We start from the raw sequence: 19,107 nt of genomic DNA on the forward strand, positions 1-19,107 counted from the left end.
AGAAGAAAAAATGGTTATCTGCCTTTTGTAACTGTTGTTCTTTGAGATATGTTGCTCATGTCCGTTCCATTACCTGCCGTCCTACCCCTCTGTTTGAATTGTCGGCAAGAAGGAACTGAGAGAGTGTGGGCTGGCAGCGCCTAATATACTGCGGTATGGGCATGGCACGCTGGAGGGCGCTATAGCTGGCCCTATAGATACCGCTAAGGCAAAAATCTCTGGTCACACATGTGGACGCGCACACACATAGAATGGAATGGGCATGAGCAACACATCCCAAAGAACAACAGTTGTGAAAGGTAGGTAACCTTAACATGTTCCTTTTGTTGAAGCCACAAATCCTGTTGACGGCCTTTGTTATCAGTGAAAAAAGAGTCCCCACCTTTGTAGTAATATGCTAAAATTGAATCCTCAAGTCCGTTTCATTGGTGCTTCATCCAGTTTCTTGTCCCACTGTGTAATACACTAGGTATATCACCAGCTATCTCCTTGACCCTCTGCTAGATGATCTGTTACATGAGGATATTAATGAGATGTCTAATTACAGAGTTGTTGACATATGTTGCTAGTCCAGGCACAGCACTGGAAAGCCCAGCCCCTGAGATGCAGTTGAGTGATGCTCTATGCAGTGGCCATATGCTGTTCACAATGATTTTCTCATTCTTAACCCATTTGTCACCCCATCAGCAAACCTGTATGCCATACCAAGGGGCTCATGCAAGGTTTTCTGTTAAGTGCTCTAGTCCAAGAAATAACTTCCCTCTCTAGCAGCTGTCCCATAGCAGGGGCTTCCTCATTAACGGGCATAGTCTGCTCTGTGCTACCAGGCACATTCCTTTGTTACAACATATGGACTCAGTTACTGCACTTTTCCATTGATTTCCTCCCTCTCACTTAATTTCCTGAAACTTATCCCCTCCTTCTGCCTGTGGGAACTTGTGTGCAGTAAAATGTCCCACAGGCTCACTCGCATTCCTTCCCAGCCCCAGTTTCTTGGGCTCTTCAAGCAAGCAAGTCCTGTTGCAGATGTGAACTCTCACTGCTGCTCTACTGAAGACATGAATTCATAGATGGTGAGATCTCAGGGTGGCTTTCCCCAGACAAATTTGCCAGCCTCTAAGCGCATGTTCAGTGACTTCCAGAGTTAATTGTGCCTCAGCTCTCATCAGAGAGGGATCCCCACCCCACCTCAGCATCTTCCCAGCTCAGTCTTTTGTTTACTTTTTGCCAGCTGTTTCATTTGTAGCGCTGTCATGCTCTCTCCTCATCCTTTCTCTCCCTCTCACCCTCCGAAGAAGCTGGGCTGTTTGACCTCCTGTGTTCAAGGAGGGACAGTGATGGGCAGCAGGCTGCTCTTTGTTTTTCTGGGTTGCTACGTTTCTTTCTTGGCCGTTTTCTCATGCAGTCCCATGGGCTACCCTGAGAAGCTGCGTGCCAGTGTTTCCCTCTAGGTCAGTGGTTCCCAAACTGGGGTTCGAGAACCCCTGGGGTTTTGTGAAATGTTACAGGGGGTTCTCGGGAAAAAATTCCCTAATGGCGGACAGAGCTGTCCCTAGGAACTCCAGGCAGCACTGGGCCAGCTGTCTGGAGCCCCTGAACTTCCAAGAGCTAAGAGGATCAAAGCAGGCATATCTATCACACTGAGGAGATTTAAACTTCAAGACTCTTTATAAGAAATGGAAAGAGAGGTGGATATTTTTTGCTGTTTTTAAAATTAAATAGGCAGCTAGTATTCTTTTTAAAATTGTGATGATGAACAAATTTAAACTTTGTTGTAACGTGCGTTGTTTGTCTAGACTGCTCAAGGCCTGAATGCTTGTGTAGGAGGAACTCTTTGAGTTGGCCTCTTAAATACCTTCCTTCATACTGTTTCACATCTGATACTCCTTGATGAAACATAGGAGCCTTGTCTTATAATAGGCTTATTCATAGAATATCAAGGTTGGATGGGACCTCAGGAGATCATCTTGTCCAACCTCCTGCTCAAAGCAGGACAAATCCCCAGACAGTTTATTTTATTTATTTATTTTTTATCCCTGTTCCCTAAATGGCCCCCTCAAGGGCTGAACTCACAACCCTGGGTTTAGCAGGCTAATGCTCAAACCATTGAGCTATCCCTCCCCCCCGAATTCAAAGTGATACAAGCTATGAAAGTGAGATCTTGGAAGAGTGTTGCCATTTTCATTATGTCATAAAAATACTGTAATGATAAATAAGAACATAAGAATGGCCCTACTGGGTCAGACCAAGGTCCATTTAGCCCAGTATCCTGTCTTCCAACAGTGGTCAGTGCCAGGTGCCCCAGAAAGAATGAACAGAACAGGTAATCATCAAGTGATCCATCACCTTTCGCTCATTCCCAGCTTCTGGCAAACAGGAGCCAGGGACACTTAATAATAAATAGTGTGTAATAAGCATGACATAAAAACAAATTTTATATTTCCAAGATCACTGCTTTTATACTTTATACTCAGGTAAATGAGAAAATCCCTGGAAATATTCATTTTTAGGAGGGGGTTTGCGAGACTTGACATTTTAGTGGAAGGAGTTCACAGGTTGTTAAAGTTTGGGAACCGCTGCTCTAGGTTCATGGGGTGTTCCCTGTTGGTTAGTCCCTTAGCTCTTGTCTGCTGCCTTTGCTCTGGAGTTGGGCCGCTGTCTGTATGCTGTCCCGGGGGGAGGCCCAGGAATGTAGCATTGCAGCAGCTGAATGCTTGAACTCTAGTATAAAGTTTGATCTCATCTGAGAGCTGCAGGAGGAGGAAATTGTTAAAATAAGCAAATGTACAAGTTAATGAGTTCCATCTCCTCCACTGGCACATTTCAGTTTGCAGAAAGGGGAAGCCTGGCCAGAGGCCTGTACGAAGCAATCCCTGCTCAACAAGAGCATGTTCCTTTCACATCTGTCTTCAATCATGTCCCCTTTGGATTCCCCTGGCTCTTGTAGCTGCCAGGGGTTTCTAGGGCTGCTGCTGGTGTCACTCCACCCCTTCTTCCCCTTCACCCCCAACAGGGGGGAGATGGTGGGAAGTGAGTAAGACATTTTTGAGGGCTCAAATTGCTGCTTTTTTCCCTCCAGGTGACTGGATGGGAGAGATCTCTGTGCAACTCTTTCTCTCAAGGTCCAAGTAGCTCAGCAAAACTCACAAACAGGACTAAAGTCAGAGCACAAGAGCCTCTGATTTCAGGAGGAGAGGAGCATGTTAATAGAAGGTTATGCTGTCAGTATTTTGCTGTAAAAGATTCCATAAACATCTGTGGCATTTGCCATCATCCCAAGGCACAGAGGGCCCCCATGTTTGTTGGTGTGTATTGCAACAATTCAATTTAGGGATGCCAGGGCCCCTGTGATTAGGGCACTGGATAACCCAGGCCCTGAGTGGTGTGGAGTCCCCACACAGTTAGTGTTGTGTATGTCCCTGGAGCTTCTCCCTCTCTTTCTCTCCCTTTCCCCTCCCCCAATAGTTAGTGCTGTCTGTGTGCATCTATGTACGCACCTTCTCACCAGTTACTACAGTGCCTATCCCAGGAATTCTTTCCATCTCCCCTCAATAGATAGTGCTGTGCCTTTTCCAGTACTCCAGCCTCCTGACAAGTATTTAATTTTATATTGCACATCTCACTACTGCCTTCACCATCTGCAGGAATAGATCCCTTCCCAGCTTCTGGATCAGAGGATGTCAACTTAAACAAATGAGTTGTATAGAATTTCCATGTCTACTAAACCCTGGTTGGTGTTAGCTTTTAAGAGGGAGAAAATTCCAAAGCCATTGGTCCATTGCTAAGAGTGCCCTACAGCGCAGTGCACCCCACAGAATTGGCCCTGGGGCCAGAGAGCGCTGTTTTATGCCAGCTGAAACCTTCACCTGTTATACTCATCCATCCTGGAAGTCACACAAGCCTGGATGTGGCAGGGCTGTGTCAGTGAGGAAAGGGTGCAATATATGGTTCCAGCTGAATATGATAAAGGGCACTTAGGTTTCCATGGACAACTGGAAGCCCAGGAGCAGCAATGAAGGAAAGACTGAAACACTGAGCTAGAGGATGGAACCGTCAGTTCCTCAGGATGTTTCCACTACCTTCCAGTTTTCTTGTTACCTAGTCTGGGGTGAACTCAAACCAGGTAGCTCTTATCCAGGACCCTATCTCAGCTCCTCTAGGCTCAGCAAATAGTAGTGCTGGGTGTAGTCAGTGTGCTTACTGGACTGCCATGCAGTCTTCTCTTCATGTGGGCATTGAAAGCAATGAAGTCTCCATGTGATACCCAAGCCTAGAGGTGGGCTGATTAGGAACTGGGAAACCAGAAGAATTGGGCTACAATTGATAATGACTTCCTACTGCCATCACTATCTCCTCCCCAGAAAGTGCTGTTCAAGGCAGCAAAATTTAGCAAGATTAATGTCAGGGGGTGGCTTCTTGTGTGAGAGCAGTGTGAAATGATCCATTGAGAGAGAGCCTCAGCCATCCCTGCAGGCTCTTACTAAGGGGCTGAGTCACAGTGATAAGTGCCATGCTCATGCTAGTGACAGCCCAATGACTAGTGCTGAGTGTTCTCCTAACCCTCCTGCTGCTTGGACACCTCACACTAGTGTTAGAGGCCTGGTAGCCACATAAGGCCTGGGGGTCACACCCCAGGATAGTAGCGCCTCTTCTTTCATTTGCAGCTTAGTTTGGAGTTGGCCATTTTTTCTGGAAACGCACTGTTACCAACTACTTTGGTGTTGAGAATGTAGGTCAGGCAAAGTGGGTTGTTTTTGCCAGCAGGTGGTGCTGTGGGCAGTGTGTCTGGCGCACACAGAAGCACTGACAGATGTTCTAATGTGATTTTATGGATTTAGGTTTCGTCCAGAGCTGTTGTTATGGAAACAGATTTGCAGAGTGCTCATGCATACATGGTTAACTCCTTCAGTACTACACTGACTGTGAGAGGGGGCAGAGGGAGAATGCAAGGGACTTTGCCAAGCTCATTTTCCCCTCTTGTTATACGTAGCTGTGAGGCAGGGAATGTGAGGGCATCTGCTGGGCTCTCTTTCTTCAATGCGTACATACAGGTCTCATTTCTGGAGTGAAAGGGATTACTGGTGCCAGCCAAATCCCCAGGTGCTGGGTGCATGGGGAACAGCCACATAATTCAGGGAGGAACATTTGACTTCACTCACGACTCTATTTCTAGAACCCTTTAAAAACTACAGCTGCTGCTACACTCTCCTTGGCCCCCTCAATGACGAAGGTTACGGGTGTCTCTGCACTCCGCCTAGGAGTCCTGGGACTGTTTTTTGCACTTTCTGAACACCGCTTCTCCATGGGAGCAGAATGTGGGGCTCTCCCAGGGCTTCCTCCAGTTGGAATAGGGTGGTTTGCAAGAGCTTTGTGTTCAGCAGGAGAAGGAAAGACTTAGCTGCTCTTTGGATCTTGGGCCAAGAATACCTGTTGGGCAGGAGGGGGCAATGGTGCTGCATGGCCTCTGTTACACAGGGGCCACATATGGCTCTGTTGGCACATGCTCTTTGAACACAGTGACACACTTGTTGCTAGGGAAGGAGACCAGCTGAGGCCAGGTTAATCTCCCAAGGGGTCAGAGCACAATACAGAGAGTGAGAAGGGGCTTAGAGGGGTGTGGATGGCACTAATAATCAGAGACTCTAAAAAGAGAGGACCAGAAAACAAATGAGCCAGGCAGGCACAAGGAGAATGCCCAAGACGGGGAGGAGAGAGAGCTGATTCTTTGACAGCCTTTCTGGCATATTCTCTGAAACTTTCCGTTCTCCCAAAGGCCCCAGCTGCTGGGTTATTTTGCCTCAGAGGTTTTCCCTGCAACCCGTTCCCCTGCACCTTTTGGCAGTCAGCTTCTCTGTGGGGGGGAGGAGGATATTCCCATTCAGTTCTGTGCCCTAACCAATCTCCCCAGCTTCTGTACAGAGTGGGGAATTCCAGAGAGGCCAGCACCTTCCTTGTCCGTTCTGGGGTGTGGTACTTCTCCTCTGTGTGTATTGGGGCACAGGGGTGTTCTCCCTCCTTCCTCTCCCCTGTGCAAGTGGAGGGAGGAGAAGAGTCAATTCTTTTGTCCTTCCCCCCAGAAGGGATGGGATGGTTCTTCCATTGCACCCCACACCTGTTCTTTGTCTGCTCCCTTGGCAGGGAAGGGGAAAGGGAAAGGTTGTTGTCACCGCACCCCCACTGTTGCTGTGCGTGTGTGTGTGCGTGTGTGTGTGTGTGTGTCATTCCCCGTGAGCAGGAGCACATGGTGAAGGAGGACTGGAGGTGACAGAACTGAATCAAGCACACTACATGTCCCCGTTTAACTTACTGTTTTCCTTTCAGAGGGTGATGAGACAGGGGTGATGGACAGCTTGATGGAGGCCCTGCAGTCAGGAGCAGCGTTCCGAAGGAAAAGAGGACCTCGCCAGGGTAAGCATTGCTTGAGATGATCCCCTGGTGCAAGGGGTGATGGAAATTGGTCTGTTCTCTGTGACAGTCAATCCTTGTGGCTAAGTATCCTGCCTCCAACAGTGGCCAGAGGCAAGTTTAAAAACTCCCATAAGGCACTTCATTGTGCAATATTGTTCCTTCCTGTCCCCAGCTAATGATCAATTAATACCCTGAAGCCAGAAATTTCACAGTACTGTTAACTAGTGTCACTGTAGATGCTACTCCTTTGCATGCCTAAGCCTTTTCAGCTTCTCCTAAATTGTTTTTCTGAGTAATGGATAACAAGTGTTGTTTGTACACAGTGTCTTTCATTCTGTCTTTGGTTCCCCAAATGTTTTTTGCAGCACTTTACCAGAATGGCATGGGTTAATCTGTGGGACTTTTCCTGACTGAACCGTGGTGGTTCTACTTTCATGCGGAAGTGATGAAACGCAACTGCACTGTTAAATGAAAATGGCTGGTAGAGATAGGACAGTATTGTAGGCATACTCACAGGTGAAGATTTGAGACGATCTAGAGAATTGATACATTGGTGTGGTAGAAGGAGAATGAATCCAGATGGCAGGCACTGCAGAGTACCAAGAGTGGCCAGAGGGTGGAGAAGAGGAGGCTAATGCTAGAAGCAGGAGGAGGAGAGAGTGAGAGATTGAGGTTGTCTTGGGCAGTTTTAAAGAATGGAGGCGATTTGAAGCAGATTCAGAAACTGGGCTGCAAGAGAATTGTAGCTGAACTGCTTTGTGTGAGAGTGCACCAGGAACAATGTGTTCTGGGTTTGGAGTTTGGGCACATAGGATCTGCGAAAGCTGTAAAGAAGAGAGCTAGCTGCAGTTATCCAAGCAGAGAACTTGAAGACCTGGATGAAGTGGGAGCAAGGACAAGTGCACAGGGTCATTGTTGCAAAGATGGTGGCAGATAGATGTAGGAGGAGAAGGAAAGCTGAGTCAAGAATGACACCATAGTTACTGAGAATGGACGTCTGAGTTGACTGGGAAGAGAGGAGATGCTTTTGGGTTTGAGAAAACTTCTTTTGTCCAGCAGAGTCACTTCTGAGCGGACCTAAAAGGAAAGGAAGCTCCAATGAAGCCACAACTTCACTGGGTCAGACAAGCAGATGTACAGTAAGAAGGACGCATTGGAAGTGTTGAAAGAAACATACAATTCAGTTCCGTCAGCCTGAAATGACAGCGAAGGTTTCTCATTAGAGATAAAAGCAGAAGGCCAAGAATTTAACTTTGAGAAATGCCTTAGAGCGGTGGTTTTCAAACTGTGGGTCGCGACCCAGTACTGGGTCACAGAATGTAAGTTACTGGGTCGTGGCGGCTCTGGTCTGCACTGCTGACTGCACCGTTAAAAGTCCCATCGGCGGTGCTGCCCAGCTAAGACAGGCTAGTCCCTACCTGTTCTGACACCACGTTGTGCCCCGGAAGCGACGAGCAGCAGGTAGAGGGCTCCGCATGCTGTCCTGCCCCGCGCACTGGCTCCACACTCCCATTGGCCGGGAGCTGGGGGGATGGTGACTGCAGGTGAGAGCTTGTGCGCCTCCGCCTAGGAGCTGGACCTGCTGCTGGCCACTTCCAGGGCGCAGCACAGTGCCAGGACAGGCAGGAAGCATGCCTTAGCACCACTGCTGTGCCACTGATCAGGAGCCACTGGAGGTAAGCCCCAATCCCCAGCCCCAACCCAGAGCCCTGACTCCCTCCCGCATCCCAATCCCATGCCTCAGCCCTGAACCCCCACAAACCAGAAGCCCCCTCCTGCATCCCAAACTCCTCATCCCTGGCCCCACTCCAAAGCCTGCACATCCAGCCCAGAGCTCTGACCCCCTCCCGCACCCTGACCCCCTGCCCCAGCGCAGAGCCTCCTCCCACACCCTGAACCCCTCATTCCTGGGCCCACCCTGCAGCCCTCACCTCCACATCCCAACCCTCTGCCCCAGCCCTGAGCCCCTCCCAAACCCCTTATACCCAGCTCTGTTGGGTTGTGGGCATCAACAATATTCTTCAGCTAGGTGGCCAGAAAAACAGTTTGAAAACCACTGCCATAGAGGAGGGTCTGGAGGTAGAGGTGGAGCTGCCACCACAGATAGAGGTTTCTTAGTTAGGAGTAGAATTATGATTGGAGGGAACCGGATACAAATGTATAGCTGTGAATTAATCTCAGGAGGGAGGAATGATCAACCCCTAAGGTCCTGGTATGATGAAGAGGGGAGGGGATAGAAAGGAAGAAGCCATTTCCATCCCTGAAATATCGGAAGGTAAAGAAGGGGCAGGTGAGTGGAGAAAACAGTTAAAGATATTGGAGAGATGGCAGATCTCCAGCAGTTTTGAAAGTGAGGGAGGAAGAGAAATTAGTCTGCCCTGCTGAGGGCAAATGAGAAGTATCTGCTGAGATTTCCAGTTCTTGAGCTGGGTAGAAAGGGGATATATGTGGCACTTGTGAATTGCAGAGCCTGCAGTTTATCATTGTACCTGGGGAGGGGAGGCCAGGTGCAGAAGAGAGAGCAAGTTCCTATGGAACCAGCTGACTTAAGATCAGAGGGGATAGGAGAGGGTTATAGATATCAACTTAAGGGGCTTTGCGGGAAACCATCAGCAAATGAAGGCTCAAGATGGTAGACAAGGCTGGAAAGTCCCATGAAGTTGAGGCATCTGAGAGCAGTGTGGTGGTGTGGTAACTTTTTGAAGGACAAGGCAATGGAGAAAGGAGTTTAGATGTAGTCAGGGAATGCTTGGTGATCATGGGTAAGTGAGGAAAGCAGAGAAGGCTGTGACTACTGAAGAAACTGAGGGGATGACCATGGGCATGGATACAGTTTTGAAAAATTTAAGAAAAATTCATGGAACAATCATGGGAAAAATACACAAAAATCAGCGTATGGTCACAGTGGGGCTGACAATGGGAGCCCTGCCACCTGGGGCTGAAGCTGAAGAAGTCACAGAGAGCTGTTAAAGTCCTGGAATCCGTGACCTCGGTGACCAAATTGGATCCTTAACCATGGGCATGGGTGGAAGCACTGACAAGGCTAATGGCAGTAGTGTCCCACAGTGCAGTAGTGCCCACTCTCACCTTCCCATGTTCCATTCCATGATGCAGTGTGCCTGCACACACCACACACTTGGGCCTTTCTGAGCATACTCACTGGATTCAGGCAGGGAATTGCCATCTGGCAATCAGCTTTCTATGGAGCATCAGCTGCTTCCTGCACAGGAGGCTTTGGATTCTTTTTGAGGAGGAGGAGCATTTCCCCTTTAGTTCCTGTAAGAACAGGAAGGGAATATTACTTCATGTCTGTGGGATGTTAGGGATTGTGCCTTATGCCGTAGGAGAGTTTGGGGATTAGGCAGAACGTAGTGGTGCAGCTGGCCTCACATTTCCAAGCAAGACTGAGGAATGAGAGGAGCAGACGGGTTTTATTGGGGAATGATCCTGCTTTGAGCAGGGGGTGGGACTAGATGACTTCCTGAGGTCCCTTCCAATCCTGATATTCTATGATAGGCTGGGACTCTGCAGAGAGGATGTTGCAGCTGCATCAGGGGAACCTAGGCCCTTGTAAGAACTGTCATCCAATTCCTGTGATTGTTTTTTAACCTTGCAGCAGGGGGCTCAGGAGGTACCTTGGGGAGAGTGGTGTTCCAGGGAGCAGTGTGGGGTAAGCCATCTAGAATGGGCAATGTAGGCTTGGCTGGGAGAAGTATTGCTCTGTTTTCTCTGCTTAGAGGTTGCACATTGCCATGGGTTTTACTTTGGCTTGTGGCTGGATCCCTCTTCCATGCTCTTTATCAGTGTGTTTCCCGTATGATGCTGTAGTAGGCAGAGGTACTCAGGGCTGGAACATCATTTGCCAATTTGCATCTCTGTCAGTCTCGTTAGTAGCTTGTATCTTTGGGGGAGCTTACTTACTGGTCTTCATTTCCAGGGGCATATTTATAACTCTAGGTGCTGCATTTCCATATGTTCCTGTAAATCTCCTGCTCTGACTTAGTGTATTCTGCCAGCAGTACCAGTGCACTCTCACTGGTACATGTGCTTCCCCCGCCCCGCACCACTATGTGAGCTGTTAGGACATTTCCTGGCCCCATATTGCTCCTCACCCTAGCCCATTGCAGCAGCTGAAGAGCAGAGGAACTGTGTGTAAATCTTGTCAGCTCTGATCTTTGACTCTGTTCCCTTGGAGGCAGCTGTCTCTATTCAGAGGTGCTAGCAGCTCCTCACTAGAATGTAAAGGAATGGAAAAGCTGACAGGCCTCTGGGGACTCCGTTTAGTAGCTTAAAGGGCTCATTGTGGGGAGGGCGAGGGTCAGCAAGGGGGATTTTTTCCAGCTAGTTTGTTAAGAAAGGAGTGCAGGCCACTGCAGTTGGCAGGATGTGTGCACATAATAGCCCAGTGTCCTCCTGCAGTATGACTGTGCAATTGTCCTGTAGTCATGGTTTTAACTCGATGATTCAGGGTTGGATTGTGATTTGAGTGACTCAACTGGTGTCCTTTTCTGTACGCTTGATGTTGCTCAGGCCATCTGCTGCTTGGGATAGAATTAAGAGAATAAAGAAATCAGTCAGGAATCCTGCCTCCCCCAGTGAGGGTTGCCATCTGCCCACATGTCCAAGGCTGTATCCCAACACAAGGGGGCAGTGGTGTATCTGTGCTGGCCTGGGTTGGGGGCTTGGCCTTCCCTTCCTCAGGCAAGACAAGGTCTCTGCATGTGGAGTGGAGAAATGGCCCCCTGTCTCCTTGTTAGCCAGTGTTTATACTGTCCTGCTGGTGGCAGAGAGAAAGATGACCCTCCTTGATAAAGGTGGGAACATACTAGGAAAGGGAAATGAGTCCTTCCCCTGCCATCCCTCACTCCATTCCACAACACAGTTTGTTTCTGGGGCTACGTCTAGACTACCCGCAGTATCAGCGGGTTAAAATCAATTGCTCAGGGATCGATATATCGCGTCTCATCTAGACGCGATATATCGATCCCCAAGCGCGCTTATATCGATTCCAGAACTCCACCAACCCCAACGGAGTTGCGGAATCGACAGGGGGAGCCACGGACATCGATCCCACGCGGTGAGGACGGGTGAGTAATCCGATCTTAGATATTCGACTTCAGCTACGTTATTCACGTAGCTGAAGTTGCGTATCTAAGATCGATTTCCCCCCGTAGTGTAGACCAGCCCTGGAGGTTGCATCTTAATCCATGGCGATTAATCTAGTTTCTCTGGTTGGAGGCAATAATAGCCAAGTGGCTCTGAATGCGCTACTGATCCTTTGCAGAGCTGCTGAAGACTTGTGGTAGAACTGTGGGAGAAACCCAAAGAGCTTCTCATCAAGTCAGGGTCTGCTCTGTTGTGCTGACCCTGTGGCCATGCTGCAAGCCTTTGCAGCTCAAAGCAGAGTTAACTGACACCAGGGAAAACACTGAAAGCTCCTGGAGTATTGCCTACACTAGGGCTCCTAGCACAGCCATCAGCAGCATAGCTATACTGGTGGCAGGACTGATGAGAATTACCACTAAAATCCAGAGTGTAAGCCAGGCGGGGCCCTGGGGAGTAGAGTTATTGAGAAACCTGGGAGAGGGGGAGAGAGAACCTGATGGGATTGGGGGATGGGGGTGTGTACGAGAACCTGCTGGATGTGGGGATGGGGCTGAGTGTGAGAGAGATAACACCTGCTGGGAGGAGGGAGGAGGATGGGGATACGTATGCATGAGAGGAAGGGAGTGAGTCTGCATGATAGAGAGAACCTGCTGGTGGGGTAGGAGGGAGCATGAGAGAGGGGTAACCTGTCAAGGTCTCTTTTGAGGGGGGTAGAGTATGTGTGATGGGTAGGGGGCTCTCCTACTGATGGTTGCAGTGGGAGCGCTGAATGCAGGCTTCAGCTTTCTTGCCTCGTTCTCTGGAAGAGTCTTTCTAGTGTTTGGGCTGCCGACCCAGAAGGGAGGGGAGAGAAGGGAGATGTTAAGATAGGTTTGAAACAAAGATTGACTCTGCCATTGTGTTAGCTGTGAGAACCCAGTTTGGAGGCTGGAGGGCTCCCACCTGGCCAGGAGACTCCGATGAGCATTTGGGGGTTCTGTGTCATGGCTGTCCCCATCAGCAGGCCTGTATCTGGTGTCCCAGCAGAGCCCCTCTCTCTCTCTCTCTCTCTCACGACAGCATGTGCATGCTTTCCCAGGCACTGTGGTTACAAGGCTACATCACTAGATTGTGGCGCATGTTCCTTCACTTCCCATTTTGGTGTTTATGAATGAGAAATGTGTGCGGAAAGCTGCCTGAACTGGCCATACACAACCTAGGTCATCTGAAATGGTTGAAGGTACAAAGCCTGGTTCAGATAGTGTGTGGAACCCAGCAAGTCTTGCTTCAAATGCTAAGGGCTCCTGGTAGCGGTGGGGAGGCACTTGCTGCTGTCTGTTCTCTGGCTTGGGGCTGAAGGGGTGTTCCTAGTGGGCTCTGACTGGTGGCTTTCTTATTTCCTCTTGCCAGACTCTCCCCTGTCACTCTGTGAGGTGGAGGAGGATACACCTGAGCGGGTAACACATGGGCATGTTGTCCTCCCCTCCCCAACTCTCGTTGTGTGTGTGTAACCCCCCATGTGCCGCAGGCAGAGAGGGTTAGAAGAGGAGATTGAGACACACATGCAGCCTGAGGCTGCAGGTCCTGCAGTATCCCAGGAGTGGATTGAAATTGGCCTTTTTTAATGGTAACTAATCTCGCACTGGTTTTTCCTTTCACTTTCCTATGTGAAGCATGGCCCAGCCTGGTTGCCTTTTGTGGGCCTGAGACAGGCCCACAGAGCTGGGCTTGCCAGGTCACCTTGCTCTCTGGATTTGGCCATAGCAGGCTTTTTTTCTTGCTGTCTCTCTCCTCGTTCTTTTCCTTTCCTGCCAGCATGTCCTGTGTTTCTGAGTCTCGTACTGCAGTGATCCATCATACGAGAGTGCAGCCAGCTAACACCTCTGTCTACCCTTTTACTGCTTCAGTTATTCTCCTTTTCCCCACCCACCACAGGAGCTGTCCAAGCACAGCCATAATCGTTGCTCCTCAAGAAGTTTGGATAGTGGACTAGGGAGCTTTGCCTGTATATTCCCATAAATTTGGGTGTAGACAACAGATTGGGTGTGGAGATTGTGACAGGGTTGGGCCTGTAAGATGGTGATGCAGGCAGTGGACTAAGGGACTAATGGAGATAAGCCTATGACCATGGGTGCAGGTACTTCAGGGCTTATCTACACTTAGCAGCACAGCAGGAGAGATTGTCTCATCAGTGTAGGTAATCTGCCTCCCTGAGAGGTGGTACCTAGGTTGATGGAAGAATTCTTGTGTTTACCTAGTGCTGTCTATACTGGGTGTTAGGTTGGTATAGCAGCGTCTATCAGTTGTGTGGATTTTTCACACCCCTGAGAGATGTCGCTATACAGATGTAAACTCCTAGTGTAGACCAGGGCTCAGACTGTAGTATGAATGTGCCCGTAGGAAGGGAATGCAGGAAGAAACCTGGGAAGTCTGTAGCAAGGATAAGCCATTGAGCAAAAGGATTTAGGCAGGGAATGGGGGTCTGTGCCTCCCATTTGATCTGAGTTGAAGCAAGAGATGGGTGGGGGGAGATTCTGGTAGAGGCAGCAGATGGGAAACTGATGGGAATGTGGACTTGGGCAGGGGGAGATATGATGGGGATCAGCCTTAGGAATGGAATACAGGCAATAGGCTTGGAGGGCTACAGTAGGGATAAGGATGGAGGAGGTGGTACAGGGAGCATACAGGAGAAAAGCTCAAAGAGATGGTACCGGAAGGAGAGTGGAGGTTTGTGACATGGTTTAGTGACTAGGATTGGGGTGCAGGCAAAGGCTTGGTAGTTTAGGGCTGCAGGGTGTGAGCTTGGGCAGGTGAAATCTCCAACAGGGAAGGGGTGGGTGCAGGTAGGGAAGTGGGGTCTTGAGACAGGGATAAGCTCCTAGGACCAGGAGAGTTCCAGGGAAGCTGTATCGAGGGACACCCAGGGGCTGTAGAGAAGAAAGGTCTGTAACCAAGGTGCAAGCAGGGGGGCCTGGTGTGGCTGTCACAGGGATAAGCCTTGTGTGAGTGTTGTACTGAGGATAGATATGTAGCAAGGTCCTAGAGGGAGCCCTAAAAATGATTAAGCCACGTGCAGGGAGCCTCCACTTGGGAATTGTAGTTACGTACTGTGCTTGCCGGTTGCATGTCTCCTTTGCATGCTGTTGCATGTTGGTTCTTCGTGTTTGAAGCCCAATTTCTAGAGTAGGGAAGGGCAAACTACAGCCTGTGGGCCAGACCCAGCCCGTCAGGGTTTTCAGTCCGGCCCACGGGATTGCTAGCCCTGTGGTGCAGCAAGGCTAAGGCACCTGCCCTGGCCTGCACCACTCCTGGAAGCAGGCAGCACCATGTCCCTCTGGGCCTGGAGGAAGAGGGGGGAAGAGGGCTCTGTGTGCTGCCATCACCTGCAGGCACTGCCCCCTGCAGCTCCCATTGGCTGGGAACAGGGAACCACGGCCAATGGGAGCTTTGGGGGTGGTACCCACAGGTGAGGCCAGCATGCGGCAATGCCACCTGCCCCGCCCCACCCTCAGGAGCCACTTCCAGACATGCTGGCCACGTCTGGGAGCGACACAGGGCCAGGGCAGGCAGAGAGACTGCATTAGCCCCGCTGCGTGCCACTGCCACCCTGAAGTTGCTCAAGGTAAGCGGCGCCAGGCTGGATCCTGCACCCCGCCCCTTCCTGCACTACAACCCGCTGCCCTGAGCCCCCTTGTGCACACCACACCCCCAACCCTCTGCCCCAGCCCTACGTTCATGGCCCTGCATACAATTTTCCCATCCAGATGTGGCCCTCGGGCCAAAAAGTTTGCCCATCCCTGTTCTAGAGGCTTCATCGGAAGCTTCACGTTAGAAATGGTTATATTTTTTCTGTTCTGTAAAGAGTTAATTCATGACTGCAGTGTCTCAAGGCAGCATCTCAGTTGCTGCTTTGTATTCCTGTGTGCATCCCCTTCTGCATTCTCCTCTCAACAGATTTCCTCCTGAACAGTCAGGCCTGAGAAAGTGCCTGCATGTGGACCATAATATGAATGTGTGTGTGCATGTGTCTCAGCGTGTCTGCCTGTGTGCAACAGCATGTAGTACACAAGGGCATCTGATTGCATGAGTTCTACAGTTTTCCTGTGTGTGTGCACACCAGAGTGTGTGCACCTGTTCTGATTACTGAGTGTGGGAGCCAGCCTGTGTGTGGATATTCAAGTCTGAACTTGCATATCAGTGACGTTTGTTGGTGAATTGTGCTCCCTGCGTGAGTACTGTGCCCCCGCCTCAGCCATTCATTATCCTGGAGCCTGCCGGAGCTCCCAGCAGGGCATAGTTGCTGTCCTAATTCAGGGCTGTTCGCTTGTCTGAGACTCAAGCGTGAGCTTAATGAAGTCTGGAGCATCGTATTCTGGCTGAGCTCAGGCCTTAAGCTGTAAAGAAACATCTTAAGGGATGAGTTCTATCTGTGTGATGTGCTACTGGGACACCACAGCTCATCTGTAGCTGCAAAGCGCTATTGCTCCTCCATTTGGCTGCTATGTCTATGGGGCATAAAAGACCATGGAGTTATTTTGAGGGGTGCAAAATCTAGTGGGGACAGCCTTCTCCATTCAGCCTTGTGCCTTGCCTGCCTCCCTTCTCTGCTGGGAGCACAGTGCCCCCATAGGAAGCCCTTAAGCTCTATTCCCAACCCCAAGGGATGGGTAGCTGCCTGTTCTGTGATGATCATATTCCTGTAGTTTGGTTCTATTCTCTGAAGTTTCCATGCTAGTGTGTGGAGAAGACCTTTTAACTCTCAGAGGTTCTTAACCTGCGATTTTTAAACTCAGGATAGATGCCACCTCCCACAGCTTAGCCTTCTGGGACAGAAACTGGGAACTGGCTTTATTGGGCTACCACTGCAGAAGCAGAGAAGTCCAAGAACATGTGCACTGAATAGTCTAGCTCATACACTCAGCAGCCCAACAACCTACACTGTGCTAACCTGATTTTGTGGACTCAGTATGTCTTTCCCATCTGTGACATCTATTCTCCTCCACTTTGCCAAGCCAGCGTAGAAGTATTCTATTCATTTCTAAAGGGCCTATATCCATGGTATCTGGGCCTGTAGCATGGTTTTCTACACCATATTCTACAGAATATTCTACAGTCTACTTATAAATGTCCCAAGTGATGGGGCTCCCACTTTCCTGTGGGAGCCTGTTCCACAGCCTCATAGATGTTACTGTAAGAAAATGTTCTCTGAGATTCAGCTTAGATTTTCCTTTGCTTAATTCCATCCGGGTACTCCTGGGTATCCCATATTGCCCTTCCCCATTCCCACCTCTTAATCAGTTCCCTTCACTACATGGTGTTCACAGCCTTCAAACTCTGATTGCTGTGTGGACCATGGCCCTTTGGCAAGGGTCCCCTGATGCCTTAGGAACACTGAATGCTTCAGGAGCATTGAACAAGCATTTTGGGGGGTTGTCAGTACATTACCCACCATGCCTCCGAGCCTGCTGTCTCTGAGCAGCTGGCGCTGGAGGGTTGTGAGCTGTGCCAGAGTAAGCTTGCATAAGTTTCTCTGGACTATTTTTCACAGTCTCTTCTTTTGCAGCAAAGAGAAAAGCCGGCTGTGCTGTCACCTCACTGCTAGCCTCGGAGCTGATGAAAGACGATGCGCTGAGTGCAGTACCAAGCAAGGCATTAAAGAGCACCGAGGCAGCAACGGATGGAGGGACCCATGATGATAGCATGGAGATGATCAGCCGTTCAAGCTAGACCTGGGCCCCAGACTAGGGCTGAAGCCTGCAGGACTGAAAGTTTTACAGAGGAAGCAAAATACACTGGGTCACTTTGCAATCTTTTTGCATGGATCTGAGGGGCAGTCTGATTTCCTTCTTGCTCTTAGGGCTGCTTGTGCCAGCTTTGGCCTTACGGTTATTGTTCCGTATCTCGTCTCCAGGCTTCAGTCTTTCTGCCTCTCAAATTACAAAGCAAAAAGCTTTACCTGAATGTAAGCCATGCTTGGAGCAAGGCGAGAGACACTGGGTCTAGCTCTCCCTTCCCTGCAGGGGGACGGTAGAGTGTTCTGGGAGAAAAGGGGCATTGATGGAGCGTTTAGAGACTACTGCCCCACCCAAACATTTCCCTGCATTGGGGGTTGCCAAAGCAGGAACATTACAAGCTGCCTTAACCCAGACTTCTTTAGTTTGTTACTTTGGGGGATGCTGCTGGGCCAGGCCAGCCAAGGCACCAGTTCCACGGGTGACTTTCCTCCAGTGGGTCTCAAGGTTCCCAGCCCACTCCCTTATCACCTGTATGTGGGAGGAAACCTTGTAGGTAAACTTAGCTGGACTTCTACTTCTCCAACTGCTGTGCTGTGTTCTTGGACTGAGCACCTTATCCTGCGCCCTGTTCTCACCGTGTGCTAGGAGAGAAAGGGGCTCCCTAGACACCTGAGGTGCCCTTGCCTCCCTCAGAACCTGCTGCTTTCCTGCTCTTCACATGCCCGCCCTTTGCTTGCTCTATTTATTGCTAGCATTCCCTTAGCAGAACCCTTCCTGCCACTCTGGAAATGATGTCATAGCAGTGATGACCCAACAGGAAGAGGTGAGTGTTTGCTTGGGGGCAAGAAGCTGCTTCTGGTGTAGTAGCTGCCTCTGCATGCTTTGGAGCCTAGGAATAAAGGTTGTTGGGTATCACTAAGTGGCCTGAGGTTGAGACCTCCTCCCACCCAGTGTCACATGCCTGAGTGAAAGCATTCATGGCAGCTCCCCGGCAGCATCTGCTTAGAATGAATCCAGGCTGCACTTCTATCTGCACAGGACTCTCTCCATTGTACACGATTTCCCAATCTTTTGTGGCAAATCCCTTGTGTGGCTGCAGCACGAGGGCTGGGGGCTGCAGCGTGGACCCCAACTTCCTCGAGGCTGCTTGCTTCGGCTGTTGTGTTGTGCCATGCAGAGGAACTCCCGTCCCTCCTTGCCATGGCAACAGGCAGGTGGAGCCTCCCTTTGGCTAAAAAATCACTTTGCAAATGTATCTATTTTTGTATCAGATTTTGTTTTAAAAGGAAATTTGAATGTAAGATAAAAATATCTGAAACATTTGCATGTTTGTGGAATTGCTTCCCTGCACTGTATGCCCTTCACTGTCCGCTATAGGATGGAGGAATTGCCTGCCCACCTCCAGCACAGCACTGTCCCTCTCTGTCCTCCCCAGGGGGGATTGGGCTGCCTGTTTGCTGCACTGCCTCTGGGTGCCATCCCCATGGGCAGAGAGCTGCCTCGTTCATGCACTGGCTGTTATGGGCATGAAATTAGGGGAGTGAAAATGCTGGCTTTAGTGTCTCCCCTTATCCCTGGTGTGAGATGATGTGTGATACAGTGTAGTTTAGCACCTATGGTTCTGGCAGCTCATAGCACTCCTGCTCCAACCTGGCCTGGTGGTGTTGGGAGTGTGAAGAGCAGAGATGTGCCTGACATCCCAAGGCAGAGGGTGTGGGGATTAATCCTGTCCCATGCCTCACGATGTTCTTTGTGGGCGCAATAGCTAAGAATGTGCATGGCTCGGCCCAGCTTCGGGCCCCTGTGTACTGAGGTGCTGCTGTTCTTGTAATTTAATATATTTAAGGAGTCACATTTGTGATGTGATCAGAGTGCAGAG

At 50.0% G+C, this 19,107-nt stretch overlaps 1 protein-coding gene across 2 annotated transcripts in view; it reads left to right on the forward strand.

Annotated features, from left to right (window-relative positions):
- Positions 1 to 18,550, forward strand: part of LOC142047112 (protein diaphanous homolog 1-like) — a 71,832-nt gene extending 53,282 nt beyond the window's left edge. Inside the window, exons 10-12 of one of the 2 annotated variants that reach the window (XM_075068005.1) lie at positions 6,322 to 6,408; positions 12,904 to 12,950; positions 17,057 to 17,186. In XM_075068005.1, coding sequence (XP_074924106.1) covers positions 6,322 to 6,408; positions 12,904 to 12,950; positions 17,057 to 17,095 — 173 coding nt within the window. In that variant the 3' untranslated portion in view covers positions 17,096 to 17,186. Of the gene's footprint in view, positions 1 to 6,321; positions 6,409 to 12,903; positions 12,951 to 17,056 lie in introns of both variants that reach the window. The other variant, XM_075068004.1, reaches the window with a different exon arrangement.
- The last annotated feature ends 557 nt before the right edge of the window (positions 18,551 to 19,107 follow it).

The sequence above is a fragment of the Chelonoidis abingdonii genome, chromosome 7 (genome assembly GCF_003597395.2).
Source record: "Chelonoidis abingdonii isolate Lonesome George chromosome 7, CheloAbing_2.0, whole genome shotgun sequence".
Classification (NCBI taxonomy): Eukaryota; Metazoa; Chordata; order Testudines; family Testudinidae; genus Chelonoidis; species Chelonoidis abingdonii.